The 22,408-nt window shown below is 38.0% G+C and overlaps 2 protein-coding genes across 10 annotated transcripts in view; both read right to left on the bottom strand.

Moving 5' to 3' along the window:
* Window positions 1-3,301: 3,301 nt before the first annotated feature.
* LOC112921738 (NADH dehydrogenase [ubiquinone] 1 beta subcomplex subunit 1) lies at window positions 3,302-3,740 on the bottom strand. Its single transcript, XM_026001065.2, has one exon. It carries the CDS (start codon window positions 3,543-3,545, stop codon window positions 3,372-3,374), a length of 174 nt encoding a protein of 57 aa, XP_025856850.2. The 5' UTR covers window positions 3,546-3,740; the 3' UTR covers window positions 3,302-3,371.
* Window positions 3,734-22,408, bottom strand: part of DNM3 (dynamin 3) — a 563,024-nt gene continuing 544,349 nt past the window's right edge. For 6 of the 9 annotated variants that reach the window (XM_072733026.1, XM_072733029.1, XM_026001289.2 and 3 more), the window contains one exon: window positions 8,547-13,369. In XM_072733026.1, coding sequence (XP_072589127.1) covers window positions 13,300-13,369 — 70 coding nt within the window. In that variant the 3' untranslated portion in view covers window positions 8,547-13,299. Of the gene's footprint in view, window positions 3,920-8,546; window positions 13,370-22,408 lie in introns of those variants that run through there. The other 3 variants (XM_072733032.1, XM_072733024.1, XM_072733022.1) reach the window with 1 other exon arrangement.

The following is a 22,408-nucleotide window of genomic DNA, read 5'->3' as shown; positions in this document are numbered from 1 at the left end:
GGAAGGATTGGAAGTTTTGTATACTTTTTTCCTACCTTTAGTTCTCTTCTTTCCATCTCTCAGACGTCCTGGATTTTTGTAGTTGGAGGCTGAGGAACTCCCCTGCTTCCAGGGGCAGAGTGCTGCAGAGTACTTTCTGATTATAGAGCCTTTCTGTTAGAAGCCAAAGCAAAGTTCACAGACTACTTCAGCTTCAAAGCTGCACTGTCTTTTCCTCAACCAGCACTTATATGACTTAGAATCTTGTATCATACTACTCCATTAGAAATGAAATATTTGGTTTCTGATTGGCTGAAATGAGTTCTATTGTCAGAGGTCAAAATCACCATGTTCTGGAATGTTAGCATGCATTGAGTCAGGTGTGTAATCTCAGTTCTAGAACTTAAGTGGCTTCTTCAGCACAGAGATCAGTAACAGTTCTCCCTGGGAGAAGGACTCAAATTTTCTCCCATCATAGCACCTTATTGCTATTTTGTAAGCTACTTTTATCTTGTTCCTTCTCTGGGTGCTCCCAGTCCACATAATAGTTATTATGTAGTTATATGTATAATATATATAACATATATATTACATAGCACATAATTATTATGATTTCAAGAAATGTTTGATGTGTAAATAATGGCATGAGAACATTTAAAAATAGTATGTTTGTTATAGGTATAATGGTTCCTTGTGATGATCCTGAGTTATGATCAACTCTGAAGAATGCAGCATTTTTTCAACCCTATCAAGTATCGAGGGTGGAGATGGGGGCAGGGATGGTTGGGGAAAGGTATATTATGAAACAGAAACACGAAGGATAGTAAATAAATAGGAACCAACTATGGCATGTTTCATGTTGCTCTGGGCTGCTTCTCCCCCTAGCCCCCACCCCGATTAATCCCTTTTTTTTTACTTGCCGTGTCAATGTGAGGAAGGACCTGGACTTTTGTTGAGACCCTGCAAAATTGCCAGGGAATCATGTCATTCTTGTGCAATTTGGGCTTTCCTTCCTCATTGTTCATCAGGTCAGTTTAAGCTTTAAACACCTAAACTGTGTAACACTGCATATGAAAATAAGATCATGTTTCAGACAAAGTGGGAAAGTCCCAAACACCTAAAAAAGATGAACTGGTGAAAACCTGGTTGACAACCCCTTCTTTTGTTTAGGGAGGTATATGAAATAATCCAGGAACATTGTCTCTGTTGGGAGAGGGATGCTATCAGATGAGAATGCTATGCAATAAGAATATTATTCAAAAACTCAAGTGGCTGGGCTGGAGCTGGAGGGAAGAGAGAGCACTGCATGCTGTGCCTTATTTTGCATCAACCCCATCGCCCCCAGGAATACCTGAGCCCCAGTTGATCTCCTGATCTAGTGCCTTTGAATTTTCTTAGTGACCAGTGCTTCTAACAGTCACTGGACCTAGGAGACAAGTAAAAATGGATGTCATGTGCTATTGGAAATGCCAGAGAAATAAAGTAGTTTGTTATTTTTGAGTGGAGACTGTAGTCCTTTCAAAAGATTTTTATGGTCCAAAGGGAGAGCATTGTGAGTGAAGGATCTCCATTTTTTTTAATTGGAGGGTGCTGCCCACATCTTCTGCTTTACCTATCTTTACCAGGTCTTGCCTAGGTCAGACAGGAGGTTCATGAGACACCGATTCCTCATGAACAATTTTTTACTTTCCTGTAGCTTTCTGTCTTAATAAAGTCAACTGAGCCATACATAGAAGTGATCTCACCCAATAGGAGATACTTTAAAATTGTAATTAAGATCATGTAAACTTTTGAAGAGGAGAGAATTCTGAATCTCAAATCTTTTTTTAAAATCTGAGATTGCAAATTTGGCAGATATACTACCTTAATAATAGACATTTTATTTGAATAAATGTTTGGATTTTTTTTAAGGTAGCTTAAAAATTCAGTATTGGAGATACCATTTGAGTATTATAGTAGAAAAATGTTCTCTGGTCCTCCAAAGTCACATAGATTCCATTCTTCCAGTGCTTTATTGACACATTAAAGAACGTTTCTTCTTAAGGTGGTAACATTTCTTTGCACTTTTATTCTGAATGATATATTTTTCCCCTGAATTTGCTGAATAGAATGTGTGAGGCTTATGTGTTTCAGACCTATTCTGTCTTCCATTATCTTACATGATTTATCTCCTACAAAGAGTGTTTAGAAAAATAATAAAAACAGGAATAAATGTTTTGGTGTGATAACAATTATTAATGGGATCCCTGGAGGCTGGTTGAAATTATTTGGTCTTCTGTGTCTTTTCTAGATATCCAGAATTTTTGCTTCTTTTCTCACTTTAAAAAAAAATTCCAATATAATCAGCATACAGTATTAGTTTCAGACGTACAATACAGTGATTCAACAATTCTATACCTTACTCAGTGCTCATCAGAAGTGCACCCTTCATCGCCATCCCCTATTTTCACCTATCCACCCCCCCCCACCTTGCCTCTGGTGACCATCAGTGTGTTCTCTTTTCTCACTTTTAAAAAAATTCCAGTATAATCAGCATACAGTATTAGTTTCAGATGTACAATACAGTGATTCAACAATTCTATACCTTACTCAGTGCTCATCAGAAGTGCACTCCTTCATTGCCATCCCCTATTTTCACCTATCCGCCCCCCCCCCCACTTGCCTCTGGTGACCATCAGTGTGTTCTCTGTAGTTAACAGTTGGTTTCTTGGTTTGTTTTTTCTTTGTCCATTTGTTGTGTTTCTCAAATTCCACATGAGTGAAATCATATGGTATCTGTTTTCCTCTGACAGACATATTTCACTTGGCATTATATCTTCTAGATCATCTATGTTGTTGCAAATGGCAAGATCTCATTTTTTCTTGTGGCTGAATAAAACTCTACTGTGTGTGTCTGTGTGTCTGTGTGTATTGCATCTTCTTTATCCATTCATCCATCAGTGGACACTTGTATTGCTACCATAATTTGGCTACTGTAAATGGCACTTCAATAAACATAGGATGCATATATCTTTTCAAGTTAGTGTTTTTGTATTCTTTGGGTAGATACCCAGTAATGGAATTACTGAATCATACAGTAATTCTATTTTTAACTTGTTGAGGACCCTCCATACTGGTTTCCACAGCGGCTGTACCAGCTTGCATTCCTACCAACAGTGCATGAGGGTTCCTTTTTCTCCACATCTTCCCCAACACTTGTTTCTGTTTTTTTATACTTTTTTTTTCATACTTTTATTGGACAGACATTTCAGTTGAAGACGGATTATTATTCTCCACCAAATAGCATCTTTTTTTAAAAATAATGAATGTGCAAAAAAAAAAATAATAATAAATGTGCTTTATTTCTCTCCTAACTTTTAAAATGTGAACATTCTGTAATTTAGTCACAGCCTTTACTTCCAGGTGACTTCTTCATTGGGTCTCAATTCCCTTCTAAACAACAAACTCTTATTCCGGAAGGCAGTTAGCTTTTCATCATTCTTTCTGTCTAGGTAACATCCAAGGACAAACCCCATGGGCACAAGTATATGTACCCAGTGGTCATGAACAATCTGAATTACGTTCATCTTAAGTGCTGCAGCCTGGGTAGCTCCAATGACCACCAAATAGCATCTTAAATCACAATGCTTTAAGAACTTAAATATTTTTCAAATTAAGCTCCTACAAGATCAAATTACATATTTTTCACCTTATCTTGTTTTAGCTGAAAACCATTTAATTTGTCTCTTTAGAAAAAGAAACAGAACACATTTCATTTTTATATAGAATAAACTTTGTTTTTATTATAGACATAGATCAAAAATAAAAGTTTTTATGTACATATGACATGTAGTGCAAACGATAGGCTTTTAAATACCATGGATAGACATGTTGTTGGAAACAAAAGGAGATGAATCATGGATGTTAGGATGGTCGTCCTGGAACTGCAGGAGGGGGTCGCCTAGTGAAAACAAAACAAAACAAAATAACAAAAAGAAAAACACAGATGCAGAGGAAGAAATGTTTAAAGTAGAAAACAAATCCAAATAAAAGCATGCAAAATGATCCCACGAAAGTCAAATTCAAATTAGACAAAAATCATGCAGACATGCAGGAGAAATGAGAGAACCACATGGCAAAGTTAGCAGTTCCCAGGACTTTCCCTGGCTATCAGCAGTGTGCTAGGTGTGAGCCATTTGAGCCCACTCCAGAATCTTCTTTTGTACCCTGAGATGATAAATCCATGCAATCATATTCAGGAGACCTGGAAATAGTACTAGAGCCAAATGCCTTTATCACTTTGAGTATTTGCTTCTGAGCCCTGAGTTTGTGACATTGTTACCTCCAAAGAGTTCAGTAAATGTAAAATCTCCAAAGGGAGAAGAAGTTGATATAGAAATTGACAGGTAAATTTTTTTTTTTAAGGTGAGGGAAATTAGAAGGTGTTATGAGATCAGATGAACAATGTAATCATAATGCAGAAAATGTCAGGGGTTGATCTCGGGGGGAAAAGGATTTGTAAATGAGAATCTGCTCCGAGTGAATATCCTGATACAATAGGCTTTCCAAGCCCAGGGAAACCACAAAGCTAGTCCTGGTCCATGGGACCCTGGGCTTCTGTCTCAGAGTTGCGTACAATTAAAGCTCTGATTTATTCGGAACTGGGTGCAGGGTGAAGGAGACTGAGTTTGCCAGACCTTTTTCCATATCCCTAGCTTGGCTGGCATCTTGTCAGGCCTATCGTTGTGAAATAAGGGTCTAGAGTGAGCTGTGCTTCATTTGGACATCAGCCTCTCTGGATGATTCGCTCCTAGAGGAGTAAACTCTACACTGCAACAAACGGCTCTGTCTGTAAGTGGGAAAACAGCAGGCCAAGTGAAACTTTCCCATTGGTTTCCAGCAGAAATCTGTACTTTCATTTCCTCTCTCTAACCAAATTGGTAATGAATTCCACACTACAGCAGGCCACAGAACTGTGAGGTTAGCTCAGTACCCTGCTCCCCGCGGGACTTCTTTTTTGGCTATTCATCCAGGTGTCTGACAACACACTCACTGCCATCTTACTCTTGTAACACTTCAAGTGAGTGGAGCAATGAAGTCTACAAAAAACAAAAACAAAAACAAACTGTTTTTTCATCTTCTAGGAGATGTTTAATGGAGCCAAACTGCACTATTTCTGAGCAGTGGTGAAAAAATCTTACCTTCCCTGAAGTCCGAGACCAATTTTTCTTCGGTCCAATTTAAGCTGGCTATGCTAAGGAGGCCTCTCATCCATTTAAATGATGAAGAACTTGCTTTTGGTAACCTTTCAACTGCGGGGGGGGTCTGCAAGCCTTTAGCTTTAGAGATCCAGGTAATGGGGATCCCTGGTGTTTTCATGAAGAAAGTGTAATTAAATTCCTGTCAGGCTCAATGAGATTTATCACCTGCCCAGCAAACAGAAACTATTTTTGAGTTCTGAAGGGGCTTTAGAACACTTTAATTACCTCAGCAGGGTGGGGAGGTGAGCCATTAAGTCCACACTGCTGAAGAGACATTCTGTTAGCATATGCCAAAGCACTTTCCTGTTTGAGCTCTTTGGTGTTCTAATCCAGAAACAGGATCAGAAACTCTATGTCTTGGAATATATTTCACCTGACAGCTAGAATGTTTGCTTCAAACATCAGAATGACATTTATTCCCTCAGGCGGCTCCTTTCTTTTCCTCTTCACTTTCCTGCACCAACTTTCCTCTCATTGCCAAAAAAGCATGTCGATGATGACACATGCAGTGGCTCAGAGTTAGTTCTATGATGGATCTTGGTGGTTTGAATTTTCACGATTTCTCTTCCAGAACCTTCTATGTTACTTACACAATGCTGAAGTGCCCAAGGCAAATGCTGAAAATATTTGGGCTTTTTACATGAAGGCCTATAAACGTACATCATACTCTTGCTGAATTGGAACACTGAGTTGAAATTCTGAGTAGTTAACAAATTTTAAAGTTTGGCCTGCTACTCTTTACCATACAAGCTAATCTACCTAATCAAGGTTATAGTTTCAAGAAGGTTACACCTTCTTGAGTATTCTGAAAAATAGCTTCAAAGAATTGTTTGGCTAGAACAGGAAGGTAAGGAGGCAGGAAAAACTGTGTATGGAACATGGGCATTATTCAAATATAAAAGACTCAATTATCAGTAAGAATGATGGATTACCCATATTCTCTTGGATCTACCTCAATGCTGCAATCTGTTCTAATGGTGAAATTCCCCTGGCAAGGTCCCTGGGGAGGTCTTATGACTTTTTTTCTTTTCTGTTACAACTTCACAAAACATTCTCTGCTTACTTTCTTTGCTCATCATTTAGATAACTTAGTATCTCAGATCAGTGGGTGAGCCTGAAGGCTTGGGTAAGTTTTCCTTTGATAATCTTTAAATTTTATTTTATTTTATTTATTTTTTATTTTTTTTAGATGGGATGTTCCCATTTTTATTTTATTTTATTCTTTTTAAAGATTATTTATTCATGATAGACATAGAGAGAGAGAGAAAGAGAGAGAAAGGCAGAGACACAGGAGGAGGGAGAAGCAGGCTCCATGCCGGGAGCCCGACGTGGGACTCGATCTCAGTACTCCAGGATCGCGCCCTGGGCCAAAAGCAGGTGCTAAACTGCTGAGCCACCCAGGGATCCCCAATCTTTAAATTTTAAATCAACCTGGATCCATTCATTTACAAGAATATAATGGGGGAATGTAATTCCTTTAAAGGAGCTCTTTTTTTCAGGAGTGAGAGAGAAAAAGTAGTATGGAAAATTATCTGAGTCCTCCACAAGGCTTACTAAGACTCATTGCATGTATGTCTGCTTTCATGCCTCTGTTCTTATGTGATCTTCCTCCTTGGGTCTGGTACATTGCTGTGATAAATCATGGGGGTCAAGAAGATTGTCCTGGGAGCTTTAGTTGCTCTTATATTTGATTTTATCACCTGACTTTGTGATAGTAACAGTCTTGTAATGGACTAATCCTGCTCAATGCCTTTTCTCTCTTATCTAAAGCCACCAAAGCATTGTTTCCTCACAACACTAGACCTGCTTTATGTTTTATGAACAAAGCACTGATGGTCAAATAAGTCTGAGAAACATGTAGACACTGATCTTCTCTTAGAGATTCACAATGCAATCTGATATTAAAACTTCTGTAAAGTCTTCCAGTAAAGAAACATTTAATTTTTAATCATCATTTCCCAAGTATGCTTAATTAAGAAACCCTTGGTATATGTACATGCAAAACCTACTAAAATTTCATGGAATGAACTTTGGGAAACTCTAAGACTGCATCTCTATTTTAGCCAGCATCTCTTGCATGTATTCTAATTATTAGGCTGCCACAGTGTGAAAAAATATCAACAAATGGTCTTCAAAGTGGCAATGCAAGATGTGTGTTGAAGTACTAGGAAGTAGAGTATGAGATCTGTCTAACCAAACACCAGATAGATTTCTCAGTGTGAAATTTAAAGATTCCAGCAGAAAAACAAGAATCTTGACAACTGAAAAGATATTTACTTCCATGCCAAAACTATTTCAAAAATACGAATAGTAATTTGCCAAATAGTTAGCAAATAAGTAGTTTGCCAAATGAGGTCCTTTGGTTTTGGTAATTTCCATTAGAAACTACTGAATAAAGAATAACACAGTAAAACATACACATGTACACACACACCCCACACAAGTGTACAGCATGATTCTCATCCTATCTTTTCTAGTAAAAAGCTTCCTTTGAAGGCATTAATGGCTCTACTCATGGAAGATGTACAGATATGAAAAAGAAATTATAACAGGAAAGCATGAATTAATACAGCAATCTTTGCAATTCATCTTTTCCCAATGAACATATCCTGAACACAGAGGGAAAGTAAAGCAATATTCATCTTTTCTCTTCTTGTCTTCCTATTTTGGATGGGTGGTTCAACCTGGGACTATGTACATTGATAAGGAACCTATTATCGAAACTCTGTAATAAAGAGTCTTAGTCTGTGCTCTGGAACCTGCGGACAAGGATGTGTGTAGCTACTGTTTAGCACTCTTCCATTTTCTTAATATTAGGGAAACTAAAAGGGTAGCTTCTCCCCTCGATGCCCAATGAATAAATAATGGAGGCCAACTACTGAGTCAAGAGCTCAATTACTTTCTGTAAGAAATTCCTTCTGTGGACCTAAAATTTGGGCAGAGTGTTCTTCCTCTTTCTGCTTCCCAGGGTTTTTCACGAACACTTCCTCTTTAATGGCAAAATAAGATGGTGCCTCTTGTCAAGTGTCACATTGCACCCCTGCAACTGTCTAAGGCGTGTGCCCCTTTTAACCTAGTTCAGCAATGATTTTGAATCAGAAATAAAATGTCTCCCACTCTCCTGCCTTTGATTTGTCTGATTTGCTCCCTTTAAAAAATATTGTCCTCCCCCCAATTAAATGACAGTAATGCCAAATGTTATTATTCCCCATTTCAGTAATTCTGGACCAATTTGATCAAAAGGGTTATAAGTATTCAGACATCTCAGGTCTTACCGATATGCATAGATATGAACCAAATATATTATACAAGAACGAGGAAGGGGGAGTCCTTCAAGTGTTATCATTTATTTCAAGTTCAGAAATACAGCTTCACATTTTCACAATAGGTACATGTAACCTTCAAGAATGATACAGGCTTGAGAAACTTGCTTCAAAAATTCCATTCACAGAGTCCATCCATATATCAGCAGTAAGAAATCTCGAAAGTGCCAAGAAGACAGTGGAAAGTATTCTGGCTCAAATTAATTAAAGAATCAACAGAGAAGGTAAGATTTTGCTTCTACACACTGCTTCTTCATAAAAAAGCAAAAGAGGAATTTGATTCAGAAAAGGAGAAAAAAGAAACATAGATGGGCAAACAAAACAAAGGCTGTACATATGAAATTAATCATAAATCAAGTATTGGTGAAATTTCTGGTTGAGAGGAATCGTTTTTTATCAAACTGGCAACAGACAATGCAAGAGGTTGACAGAGTAATTTTTATAATACTTAAAAAAATATTACACAATGAGCAGAGTTTAAGGAATTCAAAGGGTAAAAATTAAGAAATGAATGCCTTGAGCTGAGCCATGTGTGAAACCCCAGACCAGAGTGGTGAGAAGTCTCACCAGTATATACCAGTATGAACAGGTCTTAAGACAAACAGGAGACTCTTCCTTGAGTTTTCTCTCTTGCTCTCACACATATACACATTCTTACACATATATACAAGTAGCAATGCATATACTACATATGCTTCAAAATATTCTTAAAGTTTCACAATACAGAGCACCACACAATTTAAAGCATACCAACTAGACAGGATGATTTAAGATTATCTAGAAGACACATCTGAACTTTTAAGAAAGGAGTGAGTGATCTAATGAACTAATATTGTTTCTCTACACTCATCTAGCTTTATTCACATTAAACTCTGAGCTCACAGCTCCTCTTGGTGAAATGGATATAAAACTCTCAGTTTGAGTCTCATATCTTATCCCCCTTGAGTGGGTTCCACAGTTCAGAAACCTACTATTTAGGCTTTATTCTCAAATACTTATCTTTCAAATACTTATCTGGTTTGCCAAATGAGAAATATTTACCTGAAAGAGGAGATGGATGACCTACCTCTGAGGTATTAAGTAACTTCTTCCCTACATTTTTTTGATAAATTTATTCCAAAAAGTCTGCTCTTTTTATTATATTGCTTGATCCCTCCACTTTATTTTTTTGACATTTACTATGAAGAATAACTATGTAGACCAATTTAAGCTTTTCAAGATTCAGCTCAGCAATCCAAGAATAATTTATAATTCCAATCAGATATCTTAAAAGTATGTTTCCCGATCTTACACTATATTTGGCAAAGGTAATTTCTTCTTAGATAGCAGTGCTGTGGACTTAGGTACAAATGTCTGTGGATGTTACTCTACTGTGCTGTCATGGTAATTCTGAGCTTTGTGTCTGTCCTGGAAAAATTTTGTATGCCTCATGTATGTTATCATTGTTATATGAACCACTGTTATCATGTATTACAGCAGACCTTCCAAAGTGAGCTCTTGTATTAACAGTTTAAAAAATATTTTCATACCCACACATACAGCACATGTATACATAAATATTTACACCCATACATAGCATATATACACAGTGCACATACATTCACACTCATGCTTGTGGCATTTTAACAAGTGCTTTTAAACCTACCTACCCAAAGGGGCACAAAACACAGTACTTACAGAAATGAATTCACCATGTATATACTGTATACATAGACACATGCATAGAAAATAAGTTTGTACACAGAAAACATCAACGTTTATCACATACTGGTATTAGGTCCCATTTCATATTTGAGAATTATGGCTACAGTCTATACTAAAAAGTCATAAAATTAATCTATTATGACTATTTTTAAATTCTAAGTTTAGAAGGCTTACAGTTATATCACAGGAACTGGTTTCATTATGTTTTGGAACAGAATGAGTTTGAATCTGAACAAGTAGGCAATTTACTAATAAACCCTACTGCTCTTCTGTGCTATAAAAGACAGCTATAAGCAACATTCAGAAGAGTAATCTTGGTGGATGACTTCTGGAAATGCAATATATCTGTTCTAAATCTATTTCAATAATCTGTTCACACTTGAGTAAACGGTTATTCCAATTAGTCAATAAGCATGCAATATTTAGCATGTGACAAGAAGTGATGTACCTATAAAACAAACATATACAGTTAATTCTTCCAAATCCTAAAAATATTGTATGTTTTATTTTATTTTGCTAGACATCTATTGTGTAGACCACATCAGAGCAATCAGGAGGAAGCCACACAAAAGATGAGAGGTGGTATGGGAAACTCTTAGAAAGCTCATTAAGCTACATTCCCACCTTAAGGCCTGGTATGGACAACGCACTTTAAACACATCTTAGAGCTTCCGACTTCATTCACCTTTACATTTCCTTTTAGCAGGATGCAAACCCTTTGGGAAATGGCATTAATACTAATCATATGACATAGTACTGCAGCAAACAAAGTGTTCTCCAGCATGACTTCTGGAATTCCAGGGGAGGCTAGAAATAACTGAGAAGTGAGAGGACAAAAATGTGCCTACAAACAGAGACAATTGGGACAGTGAAACTGTAGGATTATAATCTGAGAGCAAAAGCCAAATATGATAAATGCCATTGTTTATGACTACATAAGTTCAGTGGAAAGTTGGAAAAACATCTCCAATTTTCTTCGACATGGTTTGTGCTGATCTAAGAACACACCAGTGGTTATCCACAATATTTTCCTTTAACAGAAGGAAATTTTTGAAATACAGCAAAATGCAAAACCACATTTAGCACAAAGCCAAACCCTGAAGTATATAATGTTAGCTGCCTATTTTAGAGAATTCAAAGGAAGAAGCAAAGGGAATCCTAAAAGGAGGGAATTTTATGATAAGATCTCTGTAGATAATTTGTTTTACTATGGACATTTACGTAACACATTCCCACTTAGCTGCAGCACTATTTTAAACACAACATTATGTCTCTTGCATATCTGTTCCATTCACAAAGAGTTAAGATTTTTTTCAAATGAGGGGAAAAAAAAGATATGAGAAGATTTAGGGTGCTGTTCTTTATACAATAACTTATAACTTAAAAGTTGAAATGTTCTTTTTGTAAATCTTGTATTCTCTGATTTTTTGCCTATTATAAGTGGGCTAGCTGTAACCCTTTAGAATAACTTCAAAACAATGTCATTCAAGTTGGCAAGTTCTCTTTTTAATAATGGTTGAAAGTTTTTACTTCATACTTTATGGGTGTCTGCTTTGGGTATAAAGTACACAGGAAATTAAAGTGAAGTTAACATACAAATCATGTTTGCTGCTTTCAAAGGGAGACATTTCAGTTGGTGAAACCTGATTTACTTCTGTAGAATATGAAATAGTGTCATGGGACGCCACTATTCAGTGAGGACTTGCTCTGCTGTCTGGGAACAGTTAGCAGACGGAATTCCAGTTGGCTTCTGGCTGTTTCCTACATGCTAATCATTTGGCCCTAGGTAGTCTAAAACTCAGCCTTAAGACTGAACTATTAACCCCCAGGATAAGAGGATTTTGTAAATTTTTGAAATGCTAGCATTTGCCAAGTTGCTTTAGATCTCGATGTCTTAATACCATTATTTGGAATGACCTGTATAGAGACTCTGAAATCCTACAACTGTAAAAGTGTGAGCTCTGCTCTTAAACCATGGCATCTCTTACTAAACGACTTTTATTTTCATTCTGGGGCTCCTTTTGAAAACAGTTATCCCAGAGTAAGGCTCAAGATATATTAAGAAAGCCTAGAATGGATGGAAAGTTATGTTAAACTAGTCTTAAAGGCAGATAAATTATTACATGAGGGAATTACAAATTAGCATGGAAAGAGAAAACGTTTTGCTCCAACCAAATAAATAAATAAACTGGAGTTTGTGTCAATGTGTAGTTAGCTATGCCTAAAATTAGCTCAGTTTGAAAAATTAAATATCTTCCATGTCAGTCACTGTAACCCATAAGGAGATGAATATATATGTGAATAAAGAAATTATATGTTTCCAGACACTTCTAGAGATGTGATATTTTGCTTCTTCCTTGAACTCTGAAACTAACTAGCCAAATCTACTGATAGACTACCGAAAATTAAGCTTTGATTTGCTGTTGAATATGCTTCTAGCATGAAGCAAAACACATTGGTATGAAGAGAAGCTCTCTAGAGCAAGCAATGCGTTAACTTTTCCTTTGCAAGCTATCTTGTGCTTCTGGAAAAGTTGTATTCTTAAGGAATCCTAATTTTTTTAAAAAAAATCACTTCCTAGCAGTCCTATGAAATAAAGAGGAAGGAAAGAAGATCTAAATAGGTAAGTATAGAGTAGAAGGAAATATTAATAATGGACAACATAATTTCTGTAAGCCAAAACAGAATGTGGGAAAATAAATATATGTATGGCTTAGGTCTAAGCCCACCATCTCATAGCTCTTAAGAATTATACTTAATGGGCTACCTGGTGGTTAACCTGGGTAGGCAAATGGTCTCCAAAATATAGGGCTGCTATACAAACCTACCCTTGGTCAGTACAACATAGAAAGCCTTGAAGGGTCAGCAGTTTTCAAGAGTCAAACTCCAAAGGTTTGATACACCATGAGCAACGAAGATGAGTAATGAATGCATTAGTAAAACTGGTTACTTGCCTACTGATGTCCACACATGCGACTACTCATGATTTACTGATCAAATATGTTGCTTTCGCATAATTCATTAGTAATTAATTGCCATGCCAGACACTTCGTTTAGTCTAACAGGGAGGATTCTAGTGGACGGATTATAGTGGGACGAGTTGGTGATGGGGGTGGTCTCCGGCTAGAAAGAGAGAAAGAGAAATGTAAAGAAACAAGTAGAATATCTAAGCAGAAGGTTGTCCCAAAGACACTGAGAAAGAGCCATCATACACATGCCCATGCAGACAGGCCAGCAGGGGTGGTTGCCATCTGTAATGATTTGAACACTGTCACCTTTCATTCATCTAGAATTTTGAAACAAAAAATTTCATATGCAAATCTTTCTCAAAACAGAAGTTGTTCCTCCCAAAACAAAACAAAACAAAACAAAACAAAAAAACCCAAACACCAAATCATTTAAAAACCATCTGAAATGTCCTGTGCATTTTTCAGCTGACAGAGAATGACTGCATAGAGTGAACTGTGTTACATTATGCCTACTCCAGGAACTTTTAAGGTATATCAGGTCTCAGAGGATGATGATTTTTGAATTTTTATTTCCCTTTATGTAATATTCTCTTTTTACTGTCAGAATGCTAGTTATCACTTTTCATTGCCTTTAGCAGCAGCCTCCTCCAATTTGTTCTATATTTTATTTCTAATTTGAAGGGCACCAGAAAACCAGAGAATCAGGGTTTTTGCATTCTCTACAGTAAGTATAAATAGGCTCAGGAGGAGTATTGCTCACTTTCTGGTTGGTTATGATGTTTCTGAGAGCTGAGGTTGCCCAATACACAAACTCCAGATAATGAAATATTACTGTATGTGAGAATCTCAACATTACCTAGTAATGCTCTTTAGTTCCTGAACACATCCATTTATTTCCTAAATGTATTAGGATCTCTGTGTGTGTGTACTTGCTTTCATATGTAGTATTTTGGGGAGTAATTTTTATAACCAACAAAATTCAACAAATTCTGCAAACTGAAACCTTTCTTCTTGATAAAACTGTCCCACTGGTTGTTTCAGAAAGATCCTTTTTGGAATTCTAGTCATGCCACAGAATTTTTCCTGTGTTAGAAACACTAATATGATTAAATCAAATGTCCCTTCTCAGGTATGAAGAAGTGAAGATAGAAAACTTAAAGGAAACAATTATGAAATGTGGAAAAAAATCACAAAGGTATAAAATCTAGATAGTCAAGGAAAAAACGCAAAAGAGATATTGTTCATTAATGGTACAAATACTGGCCCCTTAGGCACAAACTCCTAGATACTAACAGAGTTCCTTTTTGCTCCTGCACCAGAAAAATGTCCAAGAGGCTTTAGAGGAAAGGTTTCCTTGGGAAGGTGCATTTCAATTTAACTCCTTATGCTAGTCTCCTTATTAGGTGGGCCCTCGATTTCTTAAAGTCTGACTAGACATACCTGATAGGCACAGTAACCAAACTAAACCATCAATACTAGTTGTTGATTTGAGTAAAAAACAAAACAAAACAAAACCTTTTTTTGCAGAAAGGGTAGTGGCTACTCTGACCATCTGACATGTTTTGGCTATTCCCTGCTGGGAAAAATCTTCCCCTGATTTCCTTTTTACTTGTGTCCATGCAAAAGCACTGCCCTTCCACTAGCATACTGCTCATGTTCATTTAAAATGGCCATATTTATTTGGCTTCTGTCCTGAATCTTGAACCTTGAGTCACTTTCTCCTTTGTTGTGAAGTTTCTAGTGGCCAGAAGTCACACTCCTACTTCACTTGTCTCATACAACTTCTAGCATGATGTTCTATGCAATTATGTTCTCAGCGCTGTTTTGTTCTTCTGCTAGAAGTGCTATCCATCCTTCGAGGCTCACCTCCCCGACGTCTTCTCTAACCTACCTCTCCCTATCTTAATAAAGCTGCTTCGAAAGCATCTCAACATACATCTATTACAACCATCACAATCAATCCTAATTAGGTTTTTATGTTTTATCTCCACTGATGAGAAATGGGCTGTGTCTCACTCATCTTCCTGTTCTTGTGGTGTGTGCTTATCATTCAGCCACTGTACAACTGGACACTGACAACTAAATAAAGTTATCCATAGAAGTAAGAAGCAATTTATGAATGCTTGTGATACTCACTGATCTTCACATTACATACAGGTATATGTTGGGAAGTCATTGCTGTTGCAGAAAAAAGAAAAAAAAAGCTACAGCAACATGTAGGATTTTGACCCTTGGAAATGTTACCTGTAATGTATTTGCTCAATTCTTTAATAAATGTTTGGAATAAACATTAAATAATAAGCCCCCTGTCCTCAGCGAGTTTGATAAATAGTCACATAACGCATAGAAATGTATTCTTAGAATTAAGCAGTTATGGCGGGGTGGAGGGAGAGGAGGAGTTGGCCAGAGTTTGGAATTTGAAGGAAGGAAACTCTACCAGAAGATTCAATATTGGGTTGGATTTTTTTTTTAAGTAGATTTTAAAACAAATTCATTGAGGGGCAGGGTACAATGTGGCATGGTGGGTTGGAAACTGTTTCATGCATACATGATAGCTTGGACCAAGGACGGTAGCCAAGAGAGAAAGGAATACAAACCGAGTTCTCTTCTGATCCTTTGGTTCTTGGCTGAAATGTCATTCCTTAGCCCTTCCTGACCATCCTAGAGTTTCCAACCACCCCATCCCCAATCACTTCATGATATTTGTGTATTTCATAGCACTTGACCCTGTTTGTGATTATGTATTTACTATATTATTGCCTATGTCCCGCAGTAGATTCCTTAAGAGCAAAGACCATATACTCTGTATTTATTATGTGTATTCAGCATTTAGTATAATGTAATCACATTATTAGATTAGAAGGCAGTGAATAAATATTTATTAATAATGGACAAATGAATGGCTGAAAAGTGCCTAAACAGAGATGCTTGGCCAGGTTAGAGCATAGGCCAGATCAAAGATCCATTGGGGCCAGGAATATTTTTGAGGTGTTTATGAGATGCTATTATTGAGTTTACACAGAAAGAGTTCTAGATCAGAAGTCAAAAGATGTGGATGCCTCCAACTGCCAATTTGTATAGTCACTAACCACCTGAGGTTCTCCAAGACTCAGTTTCCCCCTCACAGGCACCAGAGACTCAGACTAGATGATCTATAACACACCTTCTAGTTTTTATGTGGCATACATAATTTATTGAGCATCTACTATGTGAACTACATTATGCTGCAATCATTTTTAAAAGCTCAGAATCTATTTAGAATGGAAGATGAGTGGGATAGACAAGTATACAAGTGATTTTTACTATTGTACCCAATTTTAAGTGGAAAAGGCAAAATTTTGTAATTCAGACTCTAAGAGTATAGTTTAGAAGCTTGAAAATACAATGTGGTCAAAGCAGGGGCAAATGTGACTTTAACTGCAACATATAAAACTTGGAAGATGTAAGACAATAGTTACAATGAATTTATAAGAAACTAGAAACTATGTGCTGAAGATTGAAGGGCAGAGCTCAATTGTGGGGACAGAGAAGAGAGAGATTTAAATGCTATGATGGCACAGTTGCTCCTCATTAACCTCCTCCCCAGTTTTGGACTATGTGGATGGAACTAGAAAAGGACGATGGTAATGGGCAAGTCCAGAAAGAAAGCAAGGCAGGAGACTAGGGGATTGCAACTTTCTGCTCTGTGCCAGGACTTTCGTTTGTCTTATTCACCACTATATCTCCAAACTAGCATAATCTTGGGCTCATGACATGCTTTCTCTCTCTTAATCTCTCTCTCTCTCTCTCTCTCTTTTTTTTTTTTGAGAGAGAGGGAGAGAGAGAAATTGGGAGTATGTCAGTGGGAGAAGGGGTATAGGAAGAGAGAGATTCTTAAGTAGACTCCTGGCTAAGCAGGGAGCCCCATGATGTGAGTCTGGACCAACTGAACCACCCAGGTGCTCCTCATGGCATCCTTTTTTAATAAAGAAATTAGGAGAAAGGTCCCTGGGGTCCCTGGATGGTTAAACCTCCAACTCTTGATTTCTCTTCAGGTCATGATCTCAGATCAAGCCCTGCAACAAGCTCCCCACTTAGTGGGGAGCCACTTCTCTCCCTCTGCCTCTCCCTCTGCTCCATGTGAGGTATTCTCTCTCTCTCCAATAAATAATTATTTAAAAAAATAAAATTGGGAGAATCTATCCATTATGAGCTTCTTAAAAGTGTCCCTTAGTGGGGGTGTCTGGGTGGCTCAGTTGATTAAGCAACCAACTCTTAATTTCGGTCCAGGTCATGATCTCCCGGTCATGATCTCAGAGTGGTGAGATCAAGCCCCATGTTGGCTCCACTCTGGGCATGGAGTCTGCTTAATATTTTCTCCCTCTCCCTCTGCCCCCCTCACTCTTATGCACTCTCCCTCTCTCTAAAATAAAATAAATAGGCACCCACACAGGCACTCACTGTGTGGTGAATGAATGAGAAAATGAAAGACAAAATTTCTATCATGTTCACTCAAAAATAATTATGACATCTACAAAATATGCTCAGTTTCAGGTCAAAGTAACTCATATACGTACTTGGTAATTAAAAATCCTGAAAGATCCCCCTCCCCACCCTTCTGGAAAAAATGAGCATCATTTCATTTCTAAAATAATAAAATTCTACTAGAAAGCAATTCAGGAGGAGCATTAAGTTGTTCTGTGTGATTTTCTTAATAAGCAATGGTATTTGCCAACTTCAACACCAGAAATACATTTAAGGTTTACTGTTAAAGTTCATTTCATTGGTCTAGTTCCTAACCATTCAAAGAGTTTCCAAAGACATTCACCTCATAAGACAGTTTGTTTTGGGCAAAGTTATTTGTTTTGTACCAAATTTTCCTCAGTTGCTTTGTTTAGTGATGGGCTTCATTAAGTAACCCATTACATTGAAATGGAGCATCTTGCATCACTTAGTGTTTATTGAAACACTGTGTTGTGTGTGGGCGGTTTATGGTTAGGACAGAAGAGCCATGTTTCTGCTTCCAAATCAAAGGGAGAGATGTAATACTTGTAGTTGCATTCGTAGCTGCAGGGATGAACCTTTTACAGTCTTTTGGACAATGACAATTTTTGTAAGGAAATCCAATGCTCACACAAGGTGGGTGGCATTGAAAGGGAGAACCTGGCTTTACTGATAAGTAAAGAATGCATTATTTTGTCTCACTGTCTCTTTCACTTCTCTTCTAAGAACGGAAGGATTAAAACTTCAGCTGTTCTGTTTTGGGTTAGCGGGTTCTGAGTATTTATGATGTGAGGCCAATCATTGTAGGGTTGAGAATATGAATATATATATATATATATATGTATATGTATAGTGAGAGAGAGAGAGAGAGAATATATAGAAAATTCTACAGGCAAACTGCTTGCGGGGTGCATCAGCATGTGGGGTTTCTCTAGTTTCTTGCTGTCAGGTAGCATAACACCGGTTGTTGAAATGGCTTGATCTTTCTGCCCCTGCCCTTATTCTCTGTCAGAGTGGGAATTATGAGACTGGTAAATGTGTGAGCCAGACTAGATCTGTGTAGCTCAGTCTCCTTCCTTTTCTATGTTTACACCAAGATTTCATGGCTCCCTTTCCAGGATTCTTTCTATTGGACAGCTACATTAGCACATTCTGAGGCAATGGTTCTCAAATTGGACCGTGCATCATAAGTCCCTGGTGGACTTGTTAAAACTCAGATTGCTGGGCACCACACAGAGTTTCTAATAGGGTGAGACATTTCTAGCAAGTTCCCAGATGCTGCTGATGCTGCTGATCCTGGGACCATGTTTTGAAAACCATTGTTCTAAGGCACAGTAAGTGATTTTGAGCTTGCTTTATTAGCAATTCAAACCACTTGCCAGATATAGTACAAGCAAAAAGTGAAAGTACTGGGAAAAAAATCTTAAGAAGGGTGAAGAAATGGTTGTAGAAACACTCTGAAACATTTGGGAATTAGACTTAAGCATGGGTCAGCTCAGTTTTAGGTTTATTTTATAATAACTAAGATAGTATACTCCGGTAATTTTCTTGTTAATCATCACCCCCTACTTGCTTAGGGACACTTGTATTTGCTTATGAAAATGGCAGTAAGTAAGGAAAGTAAGCATCTGTAAACATGAATTGCAAATTCTCATCTTTGGAAAGGGTATGTATGACTGAAGTCCACCTACTTAGCTAGGTGAACCTACTCCTCCACACACACAAAAAAGAAAAGAAAACCCTCAAAAAAGATAAAGATGAACACATCTAGAGGAATGATATCTGTCTACCAGGGTAGTATTTGCATAAAAACGGATATGTAATAGGCTTCTCTTATACCACAAGTTCTACTTATTAAATATAATTGAGGCTTTAAAATACATCTGTCTCAACAATTCAATTTACATATAATTACATATTACATATAATTACTTTTAGGAGGATGGGAGAGTTATACATCCCAGGTTTCTAGAAGCCACAAAGATCTGATACCAACTTGCCCAACTTGTTTATCTTACTGATGAAACAGGTAAAAAAAATTTTTTTTAATGAAGGGTTCTGTGTACTGAACCACAAGAAGTAAGACTACATCTGGTGAATTTCTTAGAAAACAGGACAAAATAGAACTAAAACAAAAACTGCTTCTGAGTTTTCTAAAACCATAAAGAGCATCTTCCGTACTGGGCTCCGTTGGACTTGTCTTTAAAGCAGACCCAGGCAAAAATGGCTCTGGTAGGGACGCCTGGGTGGCTCAGCGGTTGAGCATCTGCCTTTGGCTCAGGCCGTGATCCTGGGGTCCTGGGACTGAGTCCCGTGTCAGGCTCCCCAGAGGGAGCCTGTTCGACCTCTGCCTATGTCTCTGCCCCTCTCTCTCTGTGTCTCTCATGAAAAAATAAATAATAAAATCTTTTAAAAAGAGTTAATAAATAAAATGGCTCTGGTGGCATCGGGAAGCTTGTTTAGGGGATGCCCAGAGTATCTCCCTCTCGGGAACAGTAATGCCTTGTTTGTCCATGAACCTCTTGAATTAGTTAATCCTTGGATCATTTCTCAAAGTTTAAAGCATGTATATAGGGTTTACACACAGTTTATCACCTGAATGACATTATAAACTTCCTAAGAACCCAGATTATTCCTTATCCTAGTCTTCCACAGCACCTGCAGAGGGCAGCGTCCCCACCGGTAGTTCAGTGTACAGGAATGCAGATACCCAGTGACAAATCAGGAGCATGGTGCTAGGTGATATGGAATGGCAACTGACTAGGATCCAGGACTTCCTCTTGCAAATGTCTGCTCTATCAGATAACAAGATGCAGTATTTTAAACACAGTTGTGTTTGTGCTTCGCTTATTTTAAGCATTTATTAACAAGACAGATTTTACATATCTACAAGCTATGAGGCTGTTTTAAAAAAAATGCCACAATGGTCAGGATATGGTCCACATGGAAGACAGTATTTTGTAATTTATTATTGAAAATACCATAGGCTGCTATCCAGCATATTTTTGGCCTTCTCAGCTTAGTAAGAAAATGAGCTGATACTGTCCAAGAATCATTTACAGTAGATGTTGGAAAGAACATAGGACTTGGAGTCTACTTAAAGGGTCTAAAGAATTCTCTAATATGATTCGTGCTACATGTTAGAGCCAGCATTTCTTTCCCCTGTGAAAATGAACCCATGCTTTTATAACATGTGTCACTGGGAAAGTATGAATCAGTTGATAGAATTTGAAGTAAGAACATAAGGGGGAAAACAGTCCACAATTGTTATTCAATGATACAAACATCTAATATCCTGTATAAATTAGTCTCTGAGATAAATGGTAACATAACCTCCCTTGCCACATTTGCTTTACATGATATTAAATATCTGACTTGGATTTCATTCACAGGGATGGTACAGATCTTTCCACTTCTGTGGTTGCAGCAAAAAGGCAGCCTGAAGGACGATTTGCCCACATTAAGTCTGCTCCGTTGGTGATTTGTAAAAAACAGAGTTTTACAGTAGCATTTGGCCAGGCAAGCTTCTCAATAGAACAGAACGAGATAGAGTATTTGTGTTTAAACTGGTCCTTAAAATATACTAAATATTGGGCTAATTCCAAAAGAAATTCCGAATTAGCACTGCATGTCAACTCATTTTGTATTCTTTCATTCTCTTAAGAAGCCCTGTTTACGTGCTACATGCTGTATTAACAGTCAGATGTCCAGAGACGTGATCCCTGCCTGGGAGTCTCTCCGAGATGGGGAGAGAGACAAGAAACTGTGATGACAGTGCGATAGTTGGTAATGACAGGACTGTGCCTAGGAGCTTCCGGGGCCCCTGGAGTCTTAGCCTGGGACTGGAAGGGGGTCAGAAGGGCCTCCAGAAAACAAGGGAAGTTGAGGGGACTGGCAGTCCAGAAATAGGAAATAGTATGTGTGAGGGAAAAAAAACTAGAAAAAGTGCTGTCAGTTTGAGAAACCAAGTGTTGTCTTGTTCTTTATCAGAAGTGACAAAATTATTTGTTTTGCACTGAGTCCTAATTCATAAAACAGATAACTTCCAGGGTTTAGGGTTATATTAAAATACGATTCCTCAAAAGCCCGGCTTTCGAGATTTTAAAAAATGTTTTAGTCTCTGTACTATATCACTGATAACAGATAAACTGGATGGAGGGAAAGAGGAAAGAGACGCAAAAAGCAGAAGGTAAGAGGAATGCAATGGTGAGAAAAGCGTACAGAGAGAAAGGATGTGGCTTGAAAAGAGCTTTACCTGCACGTGGCTAGTGAATGAAGCTAGGCAGTGTCCCTTCCGATGATTCCCCACCCCCCATTTCTCTCCCTTTTTCTCTTTCCTCCCTTCCTCCCTCCCTTCTCTCTCTCCCTCTCTCTTTCGAGAAATCCCCAAAGAGATCTCCAAGAACTTACATGATGTAGAAACCTAGTCCCATTGATGTTGCGGGGGCACAACTATTTCTAACCCTCTTCATCTTCTTCTGTCCTCTTCTGTCTGCCCTTCCCCTCATTCCCAGCTCAGGCACCAGGGACAGGGGTTGGCCAACCCCGCCATTTGGGGGAAGGAGGAGAGGTTGGGAAGGAGGTGCTAAGAACCAGCTACTGGGAGAGGCAACGTCCACTTCTGAGATGCACATTCCTCTGTCATCTCGAGTCAGTGGGAAGAAGACAAGGGGGCAAGGATGGGGAGGGAAAAGACGACCCTTCGAAGGTC

This window comes from Vulpes vulpes, chromosome 13 (assembly GCF_048418805.1).
Source record: "Vulpes vulpes isolate BD-2025 chromosome 13, VulVul3, whole genome shotgun sequence".
NCBI lineage: Eukaryota > Metazoa > Chordata > Mammalia > Carnivora > Canidae > Vulpes > Vulpes vulpes.
This window is presented reverse-complemented; position numbering and strand designations above follow the sequence as displayed.